Source organism: Nymphalis io, chromosome Z, assembly GCF_905147045.1.
Source record: "Nymphalis io chromosome Z, ilAglIoxx1.1, whole genome shotgun sequence".
Taxonomy (NCBI): domain Eukaryota; kingdom Metazoa; phylum Arthropoda; class Insecta; order Lepidoptera; family Nymphalidae; genus Nymphalis; species Nymphalis io.
Window position 1 is genome coordinate 13,392,117 of NC_065918.1, and position 25,834 is coordinate 13,417,950.

Here is a 25,834-nt window from a genome sequence, read left to right on the forward strand (position 1 = left end):
TATGAAAAATATTTCACACTGATGTTGCAAAAGCCGAAACGTCTTCAATTAAAAAACGATCGATTGCTATCGTTTTGCGTAACCGAGCATTAGTAATTTTAACTTGTTAAATTGAAGATTATTTTTGATCAAAAACTTTACTTTATTTTATTTATATGTACATCAGTCAATTTATTAAGAAATATTTGATTTGAATGTTAAACATCGGTTAAGATTCACGCGTTCTTACCACTGAGCTATCTCGGCATTGAGTTCTAGTTCTTTAAAAAATAATATTGGCGAGGCAGTTAAATAAAGAGGTTGGATTTTAATTGATTAAATAGCTTATTCAGCTTTGTTTCTTATTTTAGAGCACAATATCTTAAATATAAAATTTGCATGCCTCACTTATGGGCTAACTAATAAATAAATTACGTAAGCAAAATATTAGGAACTATTAATAAAGACAAAACGTGGAACAAATATAACGAAAAAAGAAAAAAACATAATAAAAATAGAAAATTATTAATCAATGTAAATAAACAATTTGAACAACTTACTACAAAATGAGGGAAAAGTAAGTGTTGTCTTTCTCATAACATTAAAAAAATTAAAAGAGGCTATGCTAAGTGGTTAAGATACATTTTTATTTGTCTCTACACTTTTTGATTTGTTTTCGTACTAATAATCTTGACACAAAGAGTAGCTACTACATTTTCATCGTAAGTAGGTACATGCAATAATACCATGCTATTTCCTAGTGAACTGTGACCACTTGACCATTATCAGGTAAGTCAAATGTTTTTCACGTTACCTCTTAGTTAGCTCTTATAATTTGATTTCAATCAGTATTGTTTTGAACGTGTTGTTGTTGACGCGTTTTGAACAGGAAACACCGCATTTCAATGAGTTTGTTATTGGATTTATACATATTTTTTATTAAGCCATTATATCCATAAAGGTTAAATGCTGACTTTCCTTCTCCATCACATTCCTGCAATTTTAAGCAATGAAATATGCTTTCGATTTTTTTTACAAAATCAAAACTCACGACAATACAATGACACCCTACTTACTGACCTTCGAGCTGTCAAATACATCGACCAGCACCCTCCGTGTTTCAATCCTTGCAAACAATTGTAGTTCTATCTCTTTCATTTCTATTATATTACTCTGAAAACAAATGAATACCGGCGTAAGAGTAATGCAATAAGCCTCTTTTCGAACATAAATTTACCAATAAATATGCTCATTTAAAAAAGAGTTTAATAGGAGCCATATTATAATGCACAAGATTATATAGATAACCAAATAGCTTGAAGTTCAGTTATTTTTAAAACTAATTTTATACAGAATACATAAAACCTAATTATGCATGATTAGTTACTTCTACAATATATAATACCATTCAAAATATAAAATGTAAAAAAATGCGAGTCTGACAAATGGCTAAAATCTCTTGCAATGCGAATGCGGTGGTGGTGACCAATTACCATCAGCTGGCCCTTTTGCCAGTCTGCTTATTTCTATAAATTAAAAAAAATCATGAAATGTTTCAGTTTTTCGTTCATTTATTAGCTAGCTAGCTTAATTCTAAATTTAAAGTTTGTGTGTCTTCTATAAGTATGTTAGAATATTGATGATCGATAAGTGAGTGGGATGCGAATCGAGAATTACGAGTAAACCTACATCAGGTACAATTAATTGTTATTATTTACATAAAATGTTATCCTTCTGAGTAAATGTTAATATTAAGTCAAAATATAAAAGTAGGGAAAGCCCCTTATAAACGTGATATTAAAATAGCAATACGAAATATGTTACTCCATTGTTCAATTATTACACAAAAATTTTCATCACAATTTTTTTCGCTTTTTGCCGAGTGAATAAAACACGTGAATCTCAAATCCAAGCACCATCGAGTTAATATATGTTTAATTCGTATTTTAAATTCATTTCGAAGTCCACAGATAAAAATAATAAATAAAATAAAAATGTCGTGAGGAAAACTCCAACAAGAAGAATGAGTCCTAAAAATTCCAGAAAGTTCTCTCGCCAGAGGATATCTAAGTCCGTCTTCACATAATAAATTTTTTATTAAATAATTATATAATTAACCACGGAAGGATGATTAAAAAACAAAAGTGAATAATTTTTATTTTTATTTCTTAATATAAAAATATAATAAGATAATGTCATTTCAACACCATTTAAACAATAGTTAAATCGCATGTATTTAATTATTTGCCATAATTAGTGGTTTTATTGTATGATTAATAAAAATATGTTTAAGCATATATTCAAAGACCGTGTCGGCACTCAAACAAGCTGACAAGACTTTTGGGTGCTAAGAATAAAAATAAATTTTAATATTTTTGTTGCAATGCATTAAATAAAATAATATTTTTTATAACGCATACACACGGAAACCACTGATTTCTTGAACGTTAATTGTTAAAAACACATACTTGTGAGTTTGTAGATATTTATTATAACATTTGAGATATCCAATAGTTATAACCAAACAAAATTTATTTATACATTACTACATCGAATGAACAAAAACAATTATATTTTCTCAAATCAAATTTTAAGACAAATCATAGAAATTAATTTACCACCTATAACGAATTCGATACATCGAACTGAAAATAATAAGAAAGATAACATTCCTATGTTACAACGTGACCGACGACAAACGTGCTGTTTTTAAGGCAAATCAACTTAATGATATTCGTAATTTTAAACGGTAAGTATTCATTATTTCACACACACGCATCGATTCGACATTATAAAGATGTAACCACAATGTCATAACTCATAACATTCTAAGCAACATTTTAACTATAAACGTCGTTTAGAACAGTAAAACAAAAACAATATACCTTACTAATACTTGTGTCGAGCTGCCTTTGTTTCATATTTTAATAATAAATGACAGCTGGATATATCAAAATTATTATATTTTAATATTATTTTTAAGTGTTATACGATTTTACCTATAAATGTTGTTTAGGGGGTGATTAGTTGAACAATGTTTGTCTTCTTCTTTCTTATATCAAATCAATGGTGACAGAAAGTGATAAATCAGTGTTGCAACTAAACAACGTTTATAAGCGCGGCCGTTATTGTACAGATAAAACAATTGATAATGGTTTCATTTCCTGTAGTAATCCTTATATGCTAATATAACAGTCGATGATTAATAAGACAGCACATTTACAGCTACCACCAGACACGGTATTTATATTTAAATCCTTTATTCCTTAAACTATATACATTACGTAAATGCTTAGTATTCTAGTTTAATCTAAATCGATACATCACAGTTAATCTATTTCTAATTTTCTAAAACTGCCTTCGACTGACACGCTGTCTCCTTTAATGACCTTTGATGGGTTCCGTGAAGATATTATTCCAGATGCGTTAATCATTTCCATCTCGTCTAAAGAGAGTAGAATCTGTCTTTTCTCCAGCATCAGATCTCTTGTGTATTCGATCATTTCTTGCAAGGGTATGTGACCGCCATAAGACGTCGGTAGACACGAAACGTCTACTTCGTTTTGAAGGTTCTTTATATTTGTGTGAGTCTGGAAACATTTAGTATTATTATTAGACTGGTATGTGTGTTGTCTCAATTCTATATGTTTTGTATATAGTGTCATTTCAAAAACTGCGCCGACCAACGGCATTATACGACAAATCATTTATATACGACGAATAGAAATGTAACGTAATAGTATTAAATAAAATAAAATTGAAATTTTAATGATGATCATTATGGGTACAAAAACAAATGCAAATTGTACTTGTAACTAAACTTTTAACTTTTTTTACTACTCTAACAACGGGCAAAGCGCAATGTCAAAGTCAGAGATAGAATTAATAATCCTTACAATGCCAATATATATATATATATGCGGTGGTGACCACTTACGAGGAGGCTCCTTCTGTCAGTCTGCCTACCTATATAAAAACTACATGTTTTATAATATATGAAAGCTACTTCCTGAAGTCTACCTGACTCATCGTATCCGCATTGATAATAAAACGCGGTTATTATCATAAATATCGGACTCTGATTACCGGCGTACATTTGATTACTCTTTAATAGTTTGAAAACCAGGAAATGACAAATGGCAACCGTTTTACACAGCCGGGATACCCTTTAAATGGAACTAATAAAAACAAACAAGTTTGACCTATAAAGAATAAAAAAAAGTAATATTTGTACGTTTTTATATTTACTACATAATGGTAATTTAAGTTCGTTCGTGTTCTAGAATTATAAAATGAAAATGAATCCTTTGACAAGACTTAATATTCGATGCAAAAAATAATATGATTCTAGAAATAACAAATACGTTTATTTTCATACAAAATATTCAAAATGTAAATAAATAATTAGCATAAAATGAGAAATTTACTTAATTGTAAAATTACGACTCAAGAGTCAGGAACTTAATTTTAAGATAACATATCCGATGAACAAAACAGAACCCTTAGACGATCACTCTCCATTTGTCAACCCAAAGTTCTAGCCAAAAATATATTTTCAATAAATAAAAATGTTACCTTAAAAATAACTAAATATCTTAAGTTTCTACAGACACCCTGACTTATTGTCTAAATAAACTCTTACGGTCTTAAATATAAAAGTTTTTAGCCGTTGTTAAGTTGAACAGAATTCTTTCAAATGGCAAATCAATGACGACAGAAAGAGCGAAATCAGTGTTTAACTAATCAAGCAACGTTTATAAGTAAGTCCGATAGTTTGTAACGAAACTATTGAAACACTCATATTGATGTCTTTTATAGTTTTGAGGTTAAATGAAGACACTATTTGCTTCAAATTGTCTACACATTTCTGACACATATTTAGTAGAAAGCTAATCTTTGTATATAGAATTCCACTACACATACACACAGGATAGTTACATTATTAGAACCGAATTAGCCCAGAGGACAGAACGCCCGAATACCTAACGATGATCGTCAGTTCAAATCTGTACAAGCTTCGTGTATAATTTATACTTAGCAGTGAATGAACGCATCGTTAGTATGACTACATATTACAGATGCAACTGCCACGCCACATGTGTATCCGCCAAGACGCACTAGTGCGGCGTGGTGTAATGAGCTCCAGCTAAATCTAATCGAAGTTAGCTCGGCCGGCTAAAGGCCGTGACATTAAAAGATTGTTATTATTATATAAATTAGGTGTACAGTCTTACGTGTAATCTTTCTTTAATTTTTGTGGAGACTTTTGTCTTCGCAAAGTCAATGATATACTTGAGGGCGACCGGAACATTTATGAGCTGGAACTCTTTGTGACGCATTGGGATTGATTGCTGAAACAAAATGTGTTATTTATTATTTATAACAATTGTATTATATTGAATAAGTATGCATACTTATTGTGTTTTCTTAGTACTCTAAATTATTCTCTAAATTATAATTAAATCTGAATTATTAAAATTAAAATAATTTAATTACTTATTATGTTGTTTCGCTTCGTTACTTTTAAAACGAATAAATATATTCTAATTCACATATGACGCGCGGTCCAACAAACAAAGCTGTAGAGAGCTTTATGTAACTGCAGTATAGATAAAAATAACATTAAGACTAGAATCGAAATAATACATTACATTAATTTATATAATTATTACCCTTTCCTACATTAGCCGGATTTAAAAAAAATTGCATCATAAGCTCACTGGTATAAAACATCACAGCAAAGTACTCAGTAGTTTTGCGCGTATTTTCGTAATTTCCATTGAAATGCTGTATAATTTCATAGTATTTTCTTAACTTTCATTTTCAAAAATATCAAGGCCTCTTCTGGTTCTACAACTCTTTAAAGAAGAGTTTTACAAATGACCTTGTGATCAAACTTCGACTTGTGATCAAATTTATACATGTCGAAATTTTTAGTTTGTAATATAACATAAAATTAATATAATCTATTCGATTCGTCTATTATTTATACTTTCGAAATATTTGATTGTACAATCATCATTTTATATTTATATTGTTTTTAAACGTATCTTTATATGCTTAAAAGTTTATAATAATTTAAAAATACGTTTAACTTTTTATGTGACATTTAGCCTGCATTAAATTTTGATTACATTTGTCTATTTCATACAGTCTGCCAATTTTATTTTTTTCTATAGTTGCTGCTCCACTTCTTCTTTCATATTAAGTTTAAAGTCTATAACCTTCCGCAATAATCGACAAACTAACGCAAACAAAATTATTCAAATTGGATTCGTAGTCTTTCAACATTTAATACTTCGCAATTACATGTACATACGACTACTGACGTATGACGTATATGATTGACATTATCAATTAGGACTGTTAAATTCAACTATCAAAAACAGCATTGGAGTATATAGTCAGAAATTAAAATACTGGTATTTGTGAAAAGAAAACTACTTATACTCGAACCGACAAATTAAAAGTCATAGATTATAATGATACTGTATAATTTCTTATTCACATAATTATGACATTTATTTTATAAATATTTATAGGTTCAATTTCTGTTTTGTATTTAAATTTAGTTTTATTAATTATTTCGCCTATTTATGTTATAATTATTACTATATCAACCACTATAAACTGCCAGTTTTAATATTAACTTTTATGTAATTGCAACAATTTGTAGCTTTTGCAGCAGCTTTTAGCAGTTTAACTTTTAGTCGATAAAAGAGTTAAGCTCCTTTTTTTATTCAAATCTTTTGTCATTAATACTATTTTACAAGTAATTTATATTTAAGACACTGACAGCTCTTAATGACGTTCGACGTTATTGTAATACTTTAGCCACGTAATTATAATTAATAGGTGGGTTATTAATTACAATTATTGTCTTTGTAATTTAGCTCGCTAGTTTTACATGTACATATACATATTTTTATGGTAAATAATTGTAGTAATATTTTTTATTTTTTATTTTAAATATTTCATTTTGTGTTTGCCCATTGACAATTATTGTGCTTCCTTGAAACCTACTCGGCTAAATATAATTTCATAAACGACTCGCACGAATAATTTCAACTTAAGAATTAAATTCTATTGTCTATTTATTTAATTAAATATCAAATACATACGATTACAACTAAATTTGTGAAATTACGACCACTTGCTCTGCTGCAGGTCTCTCAAAGGCAAAAGGAGGTGAAGGTTGTATACGTATAAGGGAAAAGATGACACCTGATGATTCATCATTTTATTTCATCTTCAGGTCGTTGTCAGAACGAGTTTTACGAGAGTCATTAATAACAATAATTAAATACATGAACCTTATACGACATTGTGTCATAACTGACGTAACTTTCTATTATTTCAGGCTTGTAGCCTGGGATTGGTCACAACGGATTTTTATTATACTTTATTACATTCAAATCATTTGGATCAATTTCAAAGATACCGCCATTGAAAATTGAAATGCGTTATAACTATAAGAATTAGCTTCCGCCTGCAGCTTCACTCGCGTATGCCCTTTTCTGTATCCATTTTAGATTTACAATATAAGTTAGGTGTGTATATTATTAAAAATGTTATAACTTACTTCGCCCCACTTTATAAGACGCGCAAAGTCTATGGGATTCCAAGTGGTCACGTGAGCAGTCGTCGATCCGCTACCATCGCCCACGTGTGTGAAACCGAAAATCTGGTCCGTCGGCTCTTCCATCAAGGTTTCATAAACAACCATATGAGCGCGACACATGTCCCAACAGCCGAATTTTGACGCGTCGAATTTGCCTGCAGATAAAATTATCATAATGTCCATTTGTTTATTCAAACAATTATCTTGAATGAAGCGATCTAAATTAACAATATAATAACGAAAATAACACTTTGGTTTCAAAGTGAAAGTCATCATACGGATTTATGGATGAATGAAGATGTGTAATGTCATGTGAAGTCGCACGTTACAAGTGTCAAAGTCAATAACATCGCAGGAGGCAAAGACAAATACAAAACTCGCACGTGCTCTTCCACAAACAAAGCAAATCGCACAGCACATTATGTAACTAGTTATCACCTAATGTCAATGTACTAGATCTTACCCATGTTGTAAACGATGACCCGACGACCCTTGCTGTCTCGAAGCGGCGAAACAACTATGTACCTTGAAATTAAGTAATTATTTTGTAACGTCAAACAATTATGTCACCAAAGGAAATTGCATTTATATAACATGTTCGCAATGCTAAGAGTTCAAGGCTTCGCTCGGGAACTTTCAAATAACTGATGATACATATCTCCCACAGGCCTTTATCTCAGGCTAAATCGTGTCATACCTTAATTGGCTAGCAATAGAGTCGATATCTGAACGAAAAAGCTATACTCGTTTGTGAGCAACGATACGCTGTTTATAATTAAAATAGTATAAATTGAGCAAGTATCTTGCATAATACGGACGCCTCGTTTTGTAACCATGTTAGTAGGTTTATTTTTTTGCATATTGAGGCCAATATCGCCGCTATTGATTAGTTGCTATTATTATTTCCTACAATGCATTCACTCTCTTTAATACTTACTATTCTATAATTTTAATAAGCCGACTGGACTGAAATATTTAAAATATTTACCCATTACTTAGAATCTCCTTTACTTTAGGATCTTCGCAGTCTAAATTAGTGAATATGTTGGGATAAAACTTTCTCAAGTTCAAATATTTCAAGAGTGTTTGCTGAGCCATTGGCACGCTGTATTTCTTGTGACGAAGAAAACGTAGTAAGAATGATTCATCTGTAAAAAAATAAACATGTTTATAATTTGGTAATATTTGTTGTTCGCGTGTTGTATTTTTAATCTTGTTACATTTAAGTCTCGAGAAGGGAAAGGCAATGTTACCGAGAGTTTAAGTTTATATAAGGGATATTATTCCCAAAGCTTTCTTTATGATAAACAAGGCCTGGCGTCCTTGACATATTATAAAGCTGTGTGGTATTTAATGTCTGTTCAACTGGTTTTATTGCAAACAATTTCTTTGTGGATACAAAGGCAATGTGATTGTCATCTGTTAAGTTTTTTTTTTAATATAAAACCAGGACTTGATTTCTTAAGCTCTAAACCAGTTTTTTATGATAAAATTTTTTATACTTATCTTTATAGTCTTTATTGTAATTTCTTTCTTATCTGTAAAATAAATTTTTACTCGTTTTCTCGCGTAGTAATTATGACGTTTGTCGAATGAACTTGAACAAATCCGTAAAACTCTGTTTGATACCAGCCTGTTACTTGTTAAACCACATTCCACCAATTAACACTGATACGCTATATCTAGTAGCTTCACTATCATTATATAGCTGCTCCGTGGTGGAATATTTAAAACTTATTTGGTTTCCCGTCGAGAAATTCTTAGTAGAAGATAAGAATCTAGAAATTGCCAATGTTGCCACACGTGCGTCGCAAAGCACAAAACTGTTAGTCACGCCGTCCCATTGAATTATAAGAGTGAGAATTAGAGAATGCACTCGTCCAGTTGGCTAATCTCTATTGAGAATTTCCACCGTGATTGAAACGTATCGGGAGAATTCAATCTCATTATTTTAATATATCGTGCTTCTGGCTATTATAATTTTATGTCATTAATTCTATTTAAATAAAAACATTTTGTTTGACCTGTATTGACACGATATCGTTATGTAAAAGAATCATTCAATATTTTATCGTTTCATTGTTATCTTGCCACCCCTTCGTCATTCATACAGAAATTTAGTAATACTTGCCTTGTCTAACATTTTTAATATCATTATTCTGTTGTATCCAATCGCGCATAATTCGTATAGCTTGTTCTTTAGTTGCTGGTGTTTCTCTTAGTTCTCTTGCTGCCACTGCTGCTATATTTCTGCCGGACCGGCCCACGCGCTCGTCTTTCTCACAGACATCGTTGTTGGCGGTCCACGTAGTGCTCACGGTGAGCAAGACGCTCGCGGTCGTCATTTTTTATTTTTAACCTGAGAACAAAATATACTAAATTAAAAAAAAACATTTACGTGAATGTTAATATAGACACGATTTTCGCATTTAAGAAATACACAATTTATGTATGCAAAAAAAATAAATTTGATGCTTTAATTATATATTTATGTATAAGTTTGTGCAAGCTCGTCTGGGTAGGTACCACCCACTCATCAGATATTCTACCGCAAAACAGCAATACTTGATATTGTTGTGTTCCGGTTTGAAGGGTGAGTGAGCCAGTGTAATTACAGGCACAAGGGACATACAATCTTAGTTCCCAAGGTTGGTGGCGCATTGGCTATAAGCGATGGTTGACATTTCTTACAATGCCAATGTCTAAGAGCGTTTGGTGACCACTTACCATCAGGTGGCTCATATGCTCGTCCACCTTCCTATTCTATAAAAAAAAAAAAAAAAGAATATCTCTGATAAGTATGGCTCTCTTATGCTTATTATATAGTTGCAGTCAAGGTCTCTGCCGTAGCCTAGATCAGAGTATAAGTTTACAGCCAAGGCTCACATAACGGATAATTACAAGGCAATACTTATTTAACATTGATTAAACATTAGACTTTCCCTTCACTTTAATTTTAAATATATTTCTGTTAATACTTAATTATAAGTGCTCATACAAGTTAAGGAACATTACGGTAAAAGCTATAGTAAATATGGGGTTAGTGACGTTTACATTGCTGACGAATTATACTGAGGGAGTGTTAGTGTTGTCGTTGATGATTTGACATATCAGAAGGACAAGGAGACCGCTATAAGTACACGACCTGGTAACTTCCCGACAATAAATCAAAGGAAACGCTTTTTGTCACAACAAATAAGTTTTCCCGCACAGTTTCTTGACGTGTACCTAAGTTATATTAAAATATTTATTTTATTGTGTGATTTTTAAACTCTTACAATCGAATAATATTCGATGAAGTTACTTAAATATAAAACTATATATTTAAACGAAACACCATACAATTTTAGAGCAATAAATAAACTATATATTCGAATTCTCGCTATACAAATTTAAAAAAATAAATAAAAAAATGGAAAGGTTTTAAGTTTTAGGAAGCTATTTAAGATATTCAGATTTCCAAGAATTTTATATTCTAGTTTCTTAATTTCATCATTTCATTCTTACGTCTCGTGTCCTCGATTGTTCAATATTTTAATTTCTTTGCCTTCAGTTAATTTACAGCTTCGTAACAGATGTTTTTTTTTGCCTTAGAGATGATTTTTTCCGAACCTTTGATAGATTTACTTTAACTTTCAATAAGTAATTGTAATGATTATTTATTTCTTAAAGCAATTTGAACTTAATAAGATTTCAATAAAAACTCATTACTTAGACTACTAAGATAATTAATATATATTTCAATCTTTTGCGCAGATTTTAAAATAAATAACAATATATATTTACTAAATGAAAAAAGAAATGGGACATATTTAAATACGTATTTAATAAGAAATGTTTTGTTAATGGTATAGGTTTGTTTAATGGCAAATTTATTATATTATATATATAATAAACCAAATAAAAAAATAAACAAGTTTATTCAATAAACTCATTAACTAGAAATAGTAATAGAGGTTATTAATTAATAATTATGTAATGCTATTATATTCGTATATAAATATATATATTAATTTAAATGCATACATTTTATAATTACACAATTTTGTATTTTTATCTATATCTTGTGACATTAGAGAGTTTTGTAAAAATGAACGAAAATTGGCTGGAGCCGGTTATAACGAGGCTGACATACAAAATATGTCATGATTTAGTTTGCGATATTTATTCAAGTATTACGTCCAACATTCGCGGCAGAAATAACGATTCCTTGAATTACCTGTTCGAATATTCAACTCGTGGAGAATTTGGTATTTCGATGGTTTTTTTCATGAAAAATTAACAGACTTAGAATTAATCCAGTCAATCGTTTTTTTTTTTTGTCTATCACGAATATCTATTTTGAATCGATAACGAGAAAACGTTTTAGGATGATTAAAGTAGTAAGTTAAATCTTATTTGCTAATAATAATAACAATCACTATATCTCCATTGCAAAAATTCATATGGTACGTTTCTTATCCATAATTGAGTTTTAGTCAGTACACTGCAATCAGAATAATTTTTAAATAAAAAACGTTATATAAATTGCCAATCATTTGAGTTGTTTTGGTTGTAATTTTAAGTGGAGCGCGTCAAATACTCGTTTATTACATAAGGATGTTTATGGGCATTTGTAGTATAATGTGAAGCCTATAGTATAAAGGCTTAATTTAATAAAGATACTTTGAACCCAAAATATGATTCCTAGCAAATACAAGATTGCTATAACTAGTTGGGCTCAGCTAGTTAATTAAAAAAGTTCTTATATCGGAACCGACCCATAAATATACACATGTATACTTTAAATTTTTTCAGCTGTCTACACTATGTGTGTGAGTGGTAACAAAGATTCAAACACAATTTTCGCATTTATTGTTAATATATTACACTACACTTTTAAGGTCTTTAACAAACGTTAAAACGACTTCAAAAAACAACAACCTATCTACATTGCGCTAAAATAGAAAAATGGTTCTTTTATATATAAATAGCAGCTCGTACTTATTATTTATTACTATGTTTTACACAATGCCATATTTTGAAATTGAAGGAACCTAGTGAATGGTTTTTTTAATCTAACATTCATTCATTTCATTATCATTACGCCCTCGTAATATATGTTGTGTTATGTTATATAATCTTTTCTTTTGTTACTGTATTTCTAAATGTAATAATCCGTTACGTAAGGTATGGTTAAGTCAGGAATAATTGCCATGCACAGTTTCACGATACACTTAAAATGTCAAGGCTGACTAAGATCGGGTACACTTGGTCAGATAAGTGTATCATGAGAAACTTTGTTATGAAAGTTCCATTCTATGGGGACATGGCTGGCTGACTCTATTTCGTTACTACAATTATATTTACCTACATGTCTTGTATAATATGTTGCCAATATTTTTCGTATCGGATTTATGTTGTCTATGTAAGCATAGCTTTAACAATCGCGTTTAATTGCGTAGTACTGATATTAGCGATGGAATATTCGATTATACAATTAATATGGCTTAGGAAAAAAGCTGAAAACGTTCAATTGCTATTAAAATGTTCTCTATTTTTATTTCAAATATATTTTTCAAATTATGTTTAAAATAATAATTATTTGTTATATTTCATTATTATATATTGTTTAGCATAATATTACACAATTTAAATGAATTTCAACCACTATTAAAACCTTGACAGAAGAAATCCATTATTTTATGGACGACATTTATGCCCTTGACAGTTAAGACAGATCATAAAAACGTCAATCGATTCTCATAATGGTGAATATAGAACTTCAAATAAAAGCTCAATAAATCCATTCTAAAAGTCATAAGTCAATATTTTGCAAAAATTTAAATAAATTCAAATCACATTTGCGATAATTGTTAGATTTGATTCGATCTAGATAAAGCACACGAAACAGTTTATCTTATAAAATACATTAAAACTTCAATATAATTTCTAATTTTTTGCTGTATCTCAATCGTGTCTTTTGTTGTCTTTGAATAAATGATTATTATTATTTTTATTATTAATAATAATATATAAAATGCGCATATACTTATTCTTCTAACATTTATATGTTTGGAAAAATAGTTTAGAATATTTAAGAAAAATCCGGTACAATGAACAAGCACAACCTTATTACTCCATTTCCAACTGCACAAAGAGAATTTTGAATTGTGTCATGTGATTTTTTTTTAAATAATTCAGTGTTCATAAATTAAAAAAATCTAAATACAGTGTACATAAATACAAAAGATAACACACCTCAAGAACGAAACGATGGCCTCCTGGCTGTTTTGTTTCGAGACCGAGGGAGTTTTTATATTGACTATTAGTAAGTAAATGTAATATTTCTATATTGCAGGAATTTGTATATAACATGAAGTCAATAAAGGTTATATAATTCTTAGGTAAATATAGACTATACCCTATTCCAATTTGACTAGTAATAAAGGCAAACAAACCGTAAATTTACAAATTGCATGCGATTTTCTAATTGTTCTGCTGTATTACGCACTATAAACAATTTTGATTAATTTACCTTAATTTATAATACTAACTAACTCTATTCCACTTAACTAGTTATAACCACATTAATTTAACTTTCGAAGTTCCGATTACAACTTCGCGGACATTGAAAACGCCATTTTTTCGAGAATCCGTAGTGAATATCATAGATTATTTAAGATCTCGACCAATGATATCGCGTCAATTAATATCAGTGTCGAAGTTGATCGTATTCACGTATGTTTTACCGATCAAATCAACACGTTTAGCTGCCTTGGGAAAAACCTGTATAGGAGTTCATTATTAGTATATTATACGAAATGTAATAAATTGATTTGTAGTATATAATTGCTGTTTCTTTCGGTTTTTTAGGATTCATGCCGGTTTTTTTATGTGCGGACAGTCATCTAAATGATTCGAGCAATGAATTAATGCTAATTTTATATGTTGTCTCGGGTAGAAAGTAGTCTGCCTCATCAGTAAATGACACAAGTGTTGGATACAATAATACAGATAAAGGTCGACCATACCATGTTATTAAAAAACCTTCGAATTCAACCTTTGGTTATGATTTATAGCCTAGCTTCACAAATTGTTACCAAATGTCTAACGAAACATGACCGTAAACTATTCACATTTTTTATTCAATTTAATAACTATATACATATATAAATGACACAATAATCGTGTTTCAAGTCATATTGTTACGAAAACGGTCAAATCGGTTAAGAGTTACGATCTGTAACTTGAATAATTAAATGGCCTCTTGCCGAGGTGGCCCAAAGTCTATAAGACGTGAATCTTTACCGATGATTGATATTTGTACCCTACCAGTGTGCATAATGTGTTTAATTTGTGTTTATAATTCGTCTGAGAAAAACATTGTGGGGTGAAAATCGTCCGTATGTGTACCCACCAACCCGCAAAACGAGAGGGGAGGGGTTCCAACTATAAGAAGAATAAACCCAAATAATCAACTTCGACACTGATATTAATTGACGCGATATCATTGGTAAAACATACGTGAATACGATCGAATGCCTCATGGCATACGAACAAGCTAGCCGCTTAACCAAATCGTCACAGTCCTCTTCTCGAGTAATATTTTTATTGGTTTCTTTGAGAAAATCATTCCCTTGCTTCTTTTTTAAATAAGATGTAACTTCTTCTGGTAGATATTTGACTACAACCCCCAAAATGCAAATTGTGTTTTTCAGCCAATTATCTAGTAAACCAAAGGCATCTTTATCAAGTGCTAATTTAGCAAAACCTGCCAATGTTACAATTATTTAATTCTCCGATTAGTAGCGCAGCTTCTTTATACGGCTTAGGATGAATTCTCTCTATTTCACTACCCTCAAAAACACACAAAATCTGCCTGAGGGCAGTTAAATCCTAAAACGTATAATCCTCTAGATGTTTACCTCCAAAGTCTTCAAAAACTTGGTCAGCTATTGCCAAAAGCTGGTCTTTACTTAAATTACAATCTAAACCGAAATTTGTTATGACGGCAAGGTTACTCAAAGTCAAATTTTGGTAATCTTCTGGCTTTATAGCAATCGTGACCCAGTGTAGTAGCGATAACACTTTAGTGGGAATATTTGACGTAGCTTTATAAAGAAGAATAATCGAATCCCAAATTAATTCTGCTTGCGAAATACTCAGCTTTACTTTTCCCAAATGCGATAGACAATTAACGATTTCTTTTGGAGATAATTTTTGCAATTCGTTCAACTTATTATTTGTATTTTTTGAAACAATTACTACTTCTTCGTAAGTAAGACTGTAAACATTTCCAACGGACAAGAGAAAAATAATCACAGCGTACATGACGATGCTACAAGACATTCGCGTTTCTCGGTTTCCGACAGCTTTGTGAAATTCGTAGTTGAGCGGTTTTCGTTCATTATCTATATCATGTACATATTCAACCGCTTAAAGGTCACGAAGAATCAAATTTAACAAGTTAAGATAGGAATACACACTTATACTATGAAAAAATTAAAAAAACGTATACACTTTTTGTAACAACCGTGACTTATCCAATTAAAAATAAATATGTTTGATCTTATCAATGGTTCACATTCTAAGTTAATTTCTTAAACATATTTTTCCGCATATTATATAAGTAATATCTAGAAGAATAATTACTTTAAAAAAGCTACAACTTTTGTTAAGTCGGCAATGATTGTTCAAAAAATATTATATGAAGTTTTAAGTGCGAAACTTAAACGTTTAAGTATCTACTAAACTAAACCATTAAAATTTTGACAACATTAAAAGCACAAACACTGATCTTGAGATTATTAATAGTTAGTAAATTATATAATGTGGGTTGAATACATAATATGCCCAGTGGTTAGAACGAAACTTAAACGAAATCGCTACCACAACTGAAATTATTAATTTGTATCTTACTCGGCAGTGAAAGAAAACGCCCTGAGGAAACCTGCCTGTATCGGATTAAAATCTGCCGCATAATTATCAACGGCACATGAACCAACAATGAAATGGACTGGAATAAGCACTACACTTCCCTATAAAGAAAAGAGGCCTTATCTCCTAGGGTGAAGATTAATTTTGACTTTTTCCATTTCAATAGTTTTATTCGTTTTTACCTACGATTTACATTTATATTATTACATTTATTTAGTATTATAAAGTAGCTATTTCTTATGATGCTTTTTCTTACCGTTATTGATAAAAATCACCCAAACGTGGAAGATTTCCCATCAGTTCCTTTTATTATGATATGTCAAATTTTTTATTAATTGCGCAGTTTTCTTAGCACGTGAATTCACAATAATAACTTTTTATAACGCTGATCTAACTATAAAAATTAAAAATCATGGAGGCAAAAAAAAAACTTAAAAGGAACCGAGTTTTTAATTAAACGCAATAAAAAATTAACAGCATCATTTTTCATTAATTACTAATTACAAGCAAGTCTAACATAATACGAATGTTATTTATATTTTCAAATAATAAAAGCGATATCCGTGATGCGTCAAAACGACTTATCGTTAATTCGAACATTCACATGAAAACATGTTTACCTTTACGTACGTATAGTTATGATCTAAATCAACCCTTGCCAGCCCTTTGTTGGATTCAGCGACAGGGGTGAGCTTAATGACGTCGAGAGGGGAGTCAAATTATATATACAAAAATGGATGTCGGCATCTGTTTAATATTAATAGACACAGTTTGCCCGATCACCATGAAGGTATACATATACATTTTGAGCATGGATGATATTTAAGCGCAAGTCGTATAAGATAACAAAACAACATATATAGCTATTATAAAATAAAATATAAAGCAAGGAAATGAATAAAAAACAAATTAATAATAATAATATTACGAACACAAGTAAACAAGGTGATATGACGTCATACGGAACCCGTTTTATCGTTCACAGTAAACAACGTTCAAACTTCGTGTTAATCGATACGAATCGAATATTTTTTTTAAGTATACAATTCTTGTGAAGCAGTCAAAAGGTAGACCAGCGTCACTTAAGCTGCGGTCCACGGGACTTTTGTGGTTGGCCCACCTGGTTTTACTTTATTTGCAACTATTTTAAATTTCACCTAAATAATTTGAGTTAAACAACTGCTTGTGGCCACGACCACTGCAGTGTTTGAAACGTCATGAATGATAAAAAAAAATATACACGATTAATCCGTTCATAGTTATTTCATTTAATTTGTAACAATCCCGAAACCTTAGAAATCATTTCATAAATATTATTCGTTTACGGCCCGCGACACCATGACACGTGTTTGTGGCTCCTGTAAAGAAAAGGTTGAGTATCGCTGAAGTAGATGGTAAAATTACGAAGCAGAACAGGTCCCCCTGTTCTGCTTCGTTGTTTAGCAAACAATAAAAGATACAAATCGTTTACCAAAAAACTAATATAAATTATAAATATTTATGTACATACTTGCTTTTAATTAATTTTATCATGAAGATTTATCAAGATTGTATTATTATTCCGACAAAAAAAAATTAAGTACTATAATAAACTCCGCTTTAATACCTAATTCTTATTAATGGCTTTAACTGGACATTCGACAAGACCAATAGTTTAAGAATTTATTTATTATGAAAAATTTAGATAATTATAGTTAAAGTTTTTTTGTGTATATTTAATTGCAACGTTCTCTGTTAACGAATGAAGAACGTAGCACACAAAAGTACGCTATAAGTCCAATACTTTTAACAAAAAAGAGCGTTTTAGTCTTATCGGGCGAAATCTTAGCAAGTTTTCTCTCGACGCTTGATTGTATAAACATAAAGTTATAAATTAATTTATAATAATTAAAAACTTATATTATTTTTAATTATATTCTTATTTTGAAAAATTATAATACCCGAAGCGAAATATATAAACGGCGTAACAGCGTACAGCGGAGTACAGTAACACTGATCAATGACCATAATGAGAAAACATTTATCTTATGATATGATAAAGATTTTCTTGTAAGCTATAATCGTTTAAAAAGTAAACAGTTTGTCTTGTAATCACAGTGTTTGTTAAATAATTTACCTGTAACTTGTTATATCTATATAGAATTTAATAATAAGCGCTCTTGTATGACGCAAAAGCGGTAAGGATATCATATTATATCTAAACATATCTGTCCTTGTTATTGAAGCAATCCGAATGGAAACTAGCACTAAGTTCACTTAACCGTAACATCGTATACTTGTAAAACTTTATTTCTGATTATATTTATATAAAAAAATTGATAAATATAGTCATTTATGTGTAATAATTTATGTATATATTTATATGTATGTACAGTTTTCAAATTGTTTTCATTAATTATTAGTTTTCGTCCGCGACTTCGCGTGCGTGTTGGGTGAATTTTATCAAAATCGGTTCAGTGGTTTAGCCGTGAAAGCGCAACAAACAGACACAGTTAGGTATAATAGCATTATTATAGATTTTTAAGTCAAGAGCGTTTAAGATGTTAGATGTCCAATTTGATCTAAAAATTGATGTTTTTTTAATTTGTGAAGGAGATCTTAATAAAATTATTAATATTGTCCCTGGATAATATAAATATATGAAATAGAAAACAATTTTTAGCATTCTTACTTTGTTTTAGAATAGTCTACAATCGCAAAATACACAGGTTATATATATATATATATATATATAACCTGTGTATTTTGCGATTGTAGACTATTCTAAATAAATATATATATATATATATATATATATATATATATATATATATATATATATATATATATATATATATATATATATATGTGTGTGTGTGTGTATAGTAACCTAAACGACTCAAGTACTCTTCTTAAAGATGATTCCAAATTTATTAGAAAGATGTATGTAGGGGTTAAAGAAATTGAAGATTTAAAATGACGTTTAATAGATATAATATTAATAAAACTAAAAAAATAAAATAAATATATAAAAACTATTTATTTATTATTCTAGCTACGCTATTATAAACGCAAAATTGAAGCGCATTAAATTGTACTCTACGCCATTTATACATGCTTTACATACATATGAATAAGATATATGATAAAAATATGTCTTTCATTTTTGCGAAGGAATCGAGAGAAATCAGAAAGATACTTATTTTTACGTCGTCGTATGTTATAAATATAGTTTTAGTATTTAAATACAACTACTAGATAATTTCTATACGAAATCTAGCAATTGTTAATTCCATGCATTTTTCACAGACAGATTTTTTCCGATATATTCGAATAAGAGTAAGTAAAGCTACTTATAAGATAATTTTAAGTGACCAATCTAAGTATTTTCACTGGCAATTCATGCGTATGTACTTTGCTATAATTTGAATTATTCATTTTATTAAAAGAAAAGCTTAGAATTCGTTTACTTTAACTTTTTAATATATTTAGCCATTTTCGTTTATAAATTACTTATAAGGCAACACTATAACAAACTTTAAAATTTATATTTAATAAAAGTTTGCTGTTAAACTAGATTGTTCCAAGATCTGCACATCACAGTTCGAATAAAATCTAAGAAACTGCGAATTTAATTCTGCTAAATTATAAATGACATTTTGATATAAAATGCTACATATACTTTCGAATATCAAATGAATATTAACAGAAAGAGCGAAATCAGTCTTTAGCTAAACAGCTACTAAGCAACGTTTTTAAGTAATGTCGTATATGATAACTTTCGTCTTAGTTTTCAAATTGTTTCACACGTCAGTATCGGTAAGGTAACGAACGCGAAGTATATCTTACAACAGCTTTAATTAGAACACACGTACTTCAGGATATTCGAGAACCCGTAACCTGTAATATCCTGCTAATATTATAATATTTATAAGCAAGTTTCAATGCCTCGACTTAGTAATAGACATTGCCATATTAAGCAACATATGAGCGTCAATAACTGACCGACGGTGCAACGATCGAATGCGATTAGTCGTAGGTTATATAAAAATATCGAACCTTTAAATATTACGCTATAATTCTTTGGCTTAACTGCCCTTCTAATTCAATTATTTATTTTTCGATATTTGAATTTGAAATCGCTATCTTGTCAATGTCAAATGCAAATGGCAAATGTTTTTTTTTTTTTTTTGTATATAAGTAAGTGATTTTTTATATGTATAAAATAGTTCATTTTGAATTTGATATTATTCAAATATTACTAAATAAACATTAGTAATTACATTAATGTATGTAATAACTTGTATATATATATTAAATATATTAAGCAAAACCTGTATTTTCACAAATTTAATTTACGTTCAATATTTTCTTATATTGGGCGCATTAAGGACGTTTAACTGATATTGTTTCCGCTTACAAATGTGTTAACAACGAATACTAAGGTAATAAATAATCTTCTGTATGTATTTGCAGTGCATGAATTTGATCGTGTGTGTTCATTGTGTATCGTTTAATACAATTAAATTCACATTATTATCAATCAATGCCCTTTATGCACATGCATAAATAACAGTTGAATTTGGAATAGAGCCATTAAGAGAAATATATTCTCTGCTTTGATATTCCTTAAAGTTTCTCGTTGTTATCAATTTGGAAATGTTTTTAACTTGAAACGATAAACATATATTTTGTACGATAATTACAAAAACTTTAATCATATTTTTTATATTCTTGAAAGATTAATCGTTTCGGTACAGCTTGAAGTCAAAAGTAATTATGATGGAGCGTTCGGTGGATAAACATGTGCAAAAAGGCTATTTAAAAAGATATTTTCGTTGTATTAACGAAAATATTTATGTTATGTTTTATTGCCTTATGACGTCACTTAAATCAGTCCATAGTCAATTTAATTCCAAATTTGAATTCTGCCATGAAAAATCGAAGAGATATTATAGTTACGGTTTTATATATGTAACATCTCTTGGCGCCCCTTGGGAGTTAAACCGACTAGTAAGCAGTGACGTCACGGCAAACGCATGACTTGTTCTTATACCATCATGCTCCCTCTCTGACGAGAGGGATATGTATATATATGTATATCCTTCTCGTCAGAGGGGAGAATATATATATATATATATATATATATATATATATATATATATATCCACTGTTTTCCTAAATAATATTATACTTAAAAAAATATTTATTAAGAAAACTATGTATTTTATTTACTTCATATTTATTTAATTTCTTATAAACTGTTTCTATTGTCATCAATTTCGCTATTTTATATATATATATATATATATATATATATATATATATATATATTATATTTTTTATTAAAATTATAATTGACGTTTTTAAACTGCCTGTAATTTGTAATTGTTCATTTGTCATATTCACATACAAATTATACAGTGAAGATGCAAAAGAACACAATTTTATATGTCTCCAATATAACGGATACTAAAATGTTACCTATACAGGTAACTTTGTTTGTTTTTTTACGAACTACTTCTACTAGTAGTAACTACTACTACTGTTAGTGTATGCAAAGTTTCATGGTGATCGGATCAGCAGTTAAGAAGTGAAAGCGTAACAAACAAACGTACTCACCTTCATAATATTAGTAAGGATATTTGTAGATTTTATAGTTTGTTACTTTTCTTGCCTTACTGTTACAAATCGGTTCCTAAGATATAGTGCTTCCTTTCAATAAAACTCTCCAGCTCAATAACATTCCTCGGAGTTCAAGCTTACTTCATACCAAATTTCATCAAAATCGGTTCAGTCTTCTAGCAGTAGAAGCGTAATTTCCGCTTTTATAATATTATTATAGATAAAAATACTAAATAATTATAATATATTGTTAAACCAGTTCTAGTTTAATCGCATGCCTAGATTTGTAACCTTGTATACCACCTTGCACCTGGCCTCACGCCTAAACACTTCTGTACGTTATATACCTACGTATCAAATACAACATTCGCTTGGTCAAAACTTTTTTACATCTACGAGCTAAGTCATAACCGCTTTGCCGGTTTATAGGAATAATTTAACGTTTAACTATAAAAAAAAAATTACGATATTTAAAAAAAAAAATTAGACAATTGTATTTTATCTTCTAAAGTAACTATGTATCTGTTTACTTTATCGTGACTTGATCGAAATTAAATTAAACACATGTTAGTCTAAAAAAATGTAGTACTTCTCAAAGAATAACAATTCTATTTCATATAAGTACTATTTTCGTTTATATAGCATCTCATTATGGTTATTGGCTTCAAGCTGAACACCTAAGGAGCAAAAGAATAAACCTATACGTCAGTCTGTAATGGTATTTCGTTTTTGGCTCGGTAAATTAATAAATTTAAATCTTATAAAATATTATATTGATAAATAAGAAATATTACTCACCACAAAAATAAGTGTATATATGATAAAAAGCGTGGCGTAAGTATTTATAATTTGTCCGTCTACGACCGTGTTGGTTGCTGTCTCATCGGACTGTAAGTCTAATTATCTGCGGAATGGTTGCAGGCACTGAAATTTGTTCGAAATTTTTTTCTTCAGGTTTATATTACTAAATAAAAAATTTAAGCTTCTTCTACTTGGTGGTAGAACTTGAAGCGAATATGTCTGGAAAGGGAACCACTCATGATTAACTCTACCGATGAAAATAATTAGTTTTTTTGTACTTCGGTTTGAAGGATGAGAGAGCCTCATTATAGTCACAAGGAGCATCATTCAATAGGCGATGTAACGAATGGTTAATATTCTTTCAGCGTCCATGTTTATGTGTTGTGGTGGCCACTGACACTCAGGTATACTCATTGACAAGTCTACATATGATTAAAAAAATAAAAAATAAAAGGTTATGCTTCTAAGATAGTAACAGAAATAAAACAAATATAGTAGAACACTATTTATCTTTTTAAATATATACGAAAGTCATAAAATATAAACAATGCCAAATTATAATTTAAAGGTCGGCGTCTCAAATACTTGAGTTGGACGTAAATATTTAAGTGTCTTTTCGATATTCGACCGTAACATTGCGTGATATGTGAACATCGTTTAATTTTGAAAATTCATTTTCGTCTTACACGCGATGTTTACCTATTATCCAATTACGATACAAAACGATGTACAATGAACGCATTAATAAATAATGTATATTACTGAACGTGACGTTTAGTTTATAGTTGTCAATTGGGAATGACGAGTGACTAAAAAACATATAAACATCAGATTTATCTATTTTATACGTGACATTGGCACAATATTTTGCGCTCAATTAGCGTAGATACACGCCAGAAAAGGGATAAAAAAACATCACATTCTATTCATATTCAAATAAATTAATAAGTTTTGATTCCGATTAGGAATGTCATCACAATGAGTGAGTGTTTAAAATAGGGATATTTAGTCGAAAAGGCACGGATGAAAATCTAGACAGATATCGTAATTAAAAAATATACATTCATTTTGTAAATTGGAAAGTTTTTTACAACTTTAACATAATGACTTGTCTCTAATTAAGTAAAAATCTAACTAAATTCGATTTTAACTTTAAATAAATATAAATAATATAAATTATGAATATTATTTCGTATGCAGAAACGCTTGTCAATATGAAATAGTTAAATCATTATTTTAATTCAATATATTATATTTTTAGGTCAGTTCCTTAACAATATTTGCATGAAATCTTGTCAAAGCAAATCATTCTCTTCATGACATTGTGCCCGCGTGTTAGGAAAGAAGGCAGGTGTTATCTATAACGAATTAGCCTAAGTCCTTGGGATTCAAGCTTACTTCGTATTGAGTTGTTATTCAAAACAAAAATCAACACCTTGAAAAAATTAAACTCGTATAAAATATCATTATCTAATTTATTCTCGAGATTTCCTCTGAGATTACTTTTAAACTGTTATTATATTCAAGTCTGTTTAGTATTGTTATTCATTAAATTACAATTATAAAGGATAATCATTAAGAATCTACTAAATATATTTTATGTTATTTATTATAATTTTATTTAAGACAGACGAGTAGATGTACCCGTAACGCTCGTATGTCTATTTCCTTATCTTTCATTTTTGTTTTAATTAAAAACGTAAATGTAATACAATATACTGGAAACCTCCATATTTAATTTTACTCTTTAGATTAAATAAATTATAATAATTAATAGAAAAATATAACTAAGTTGTATCATCTATCTTCGTTTTACTAAATTATAATTAATTTATAAGAACTAGTTCCGAGTAATGTAATTTTACTAAATGTTTAACGTTTACAAAAACTATTTAGAGACTGTTCTACCATGAAGGTCACAGAATCATTATCAAAATAAATTAAAAATTAATTCATATTTGACGAAGTATATGTTAAACAAGCGGTTTAGTGTGTTAACGAATAGTCATAACATAACACCACTCAAGTACATACACAAATTTTATGGAGTTATGTAATATGGAAATCATTTTCGTAATAAAACTTTTTCGGAATATAAAAATTTTCGCATATTTATTGTATTGTGAAAATTAAAGGGCTAATTTATAACGTAATTTATAATTTATTATTGTTTAATTGACAAGTAAGATATTTTTCTTAAGTTTGCTAAATAATATTATCTTGAAATAATTTCGTTGCTTAAAACAAAATGAATTGATTAGTATTCAATTTCGACACAATCTTATGTTATATTTGAAATAAGGATCAAATAGAGATACGATAAAATGAAACTATAAATGTATTTGAAAAGAAGTTCATCTTTGAACTTTTGTTCAAAAAATAAATGAAAAAAAATTCCAGTAATTACGAAAAGCAATGACCATTAAAACACGATTAGTTGTAATTATACAAAAATCAGTAAAACCCAACTAGTCAAACTTAGCATCATTAAAGACAGGTAAGTTGCCTAATTAAAAATATTGCCAAAAATAGAAAATGGAAAAACTAGTTTAATGTAATTACATAAAGATTATATATAATTTCAAGTTACAAATTATTTAAAAACTATATTATAAATAAGAAAATAAAAACTTTTTTTAATGTTTTACGTTAAAGAAACAGTCATTTAACATATACGTAAATAATTCAAAATAAATACACAAAATATAAAATATATTATTTTAAGGTCGCTAGCAGAATTAAAAAAATGAAATAAAACTAATTTCTACTTAAATCTACTATAAAATAAAAAACTTACAAATAAAAAATCACGCGATAGTATCCAGTGCCGAAAGCAAGTTCACTCAACGACGTACAAGAGAGCAATGGATCAACTGCGCCCGCGCACCGGTCTTCTATCTTTTGTTCGAC

General features: G+C 29.4%; 1 protein-coding gene and 1 pseudogene across 1 annotated transcript; both read right to left on the bottom strand.

The window, feature by feature from the left end:
- Positions 1-2,186: 2,186 nt before the first annotated feature.
- On the bottom strand, positions 2,187-25,834 carry LOC126780515 (retinaldehyde-binding protein 1). Its single transcript, XM_050505075.1, has 7 exons — positions 25,722-25,834; positions 9,732-9,959; positions 8,589-8,748; positions 8,064-8,125; positions 7,562-7,755; positions 5,214-5,330; positions 2,187-3,569 (listed from the first exon to the last, which is right to left on the bottom strand). The coding sequence occupies exons 2-7, from the start codon at positions 9,943-9,945 to the stop codon at positions 3,309-3,311; spliced, it is 1,008 nt and encodes a 335-aa protein (XP_050361032.1). The 5' UTR covers positions 9,946-9,959; positions 25,722-25,834; the 3' UTR covers positions 2,187-3,308.
- Positions 14,285-15,913, bottom strand: LOC126780678 (uncharacterized; annotated as a pseudogene).

Coding starts and splice junctions, on each gene's coding strand:
- LOC126780515 (XM_050505075.1), bottom strand. CDS start 9,945: ATGACGACCGCGAGCGTCTTGCTCACCGTGAGCACTACGTGGACCGCC. Junction 8,749..9,731: donor TATTAAAAATGTTAGACAAG/GCAAGTATTACT, acceptor ATTTTTTTACAG/ATGAATCATTCTTACTACGT. Junction 5,331..7,561: donor GTCTTATAAAGTGGGGCGAA/GTAAGTTATAAC, acceptor ATTTTGTTTCAG/CAATCAATCCCAATGCGTCA.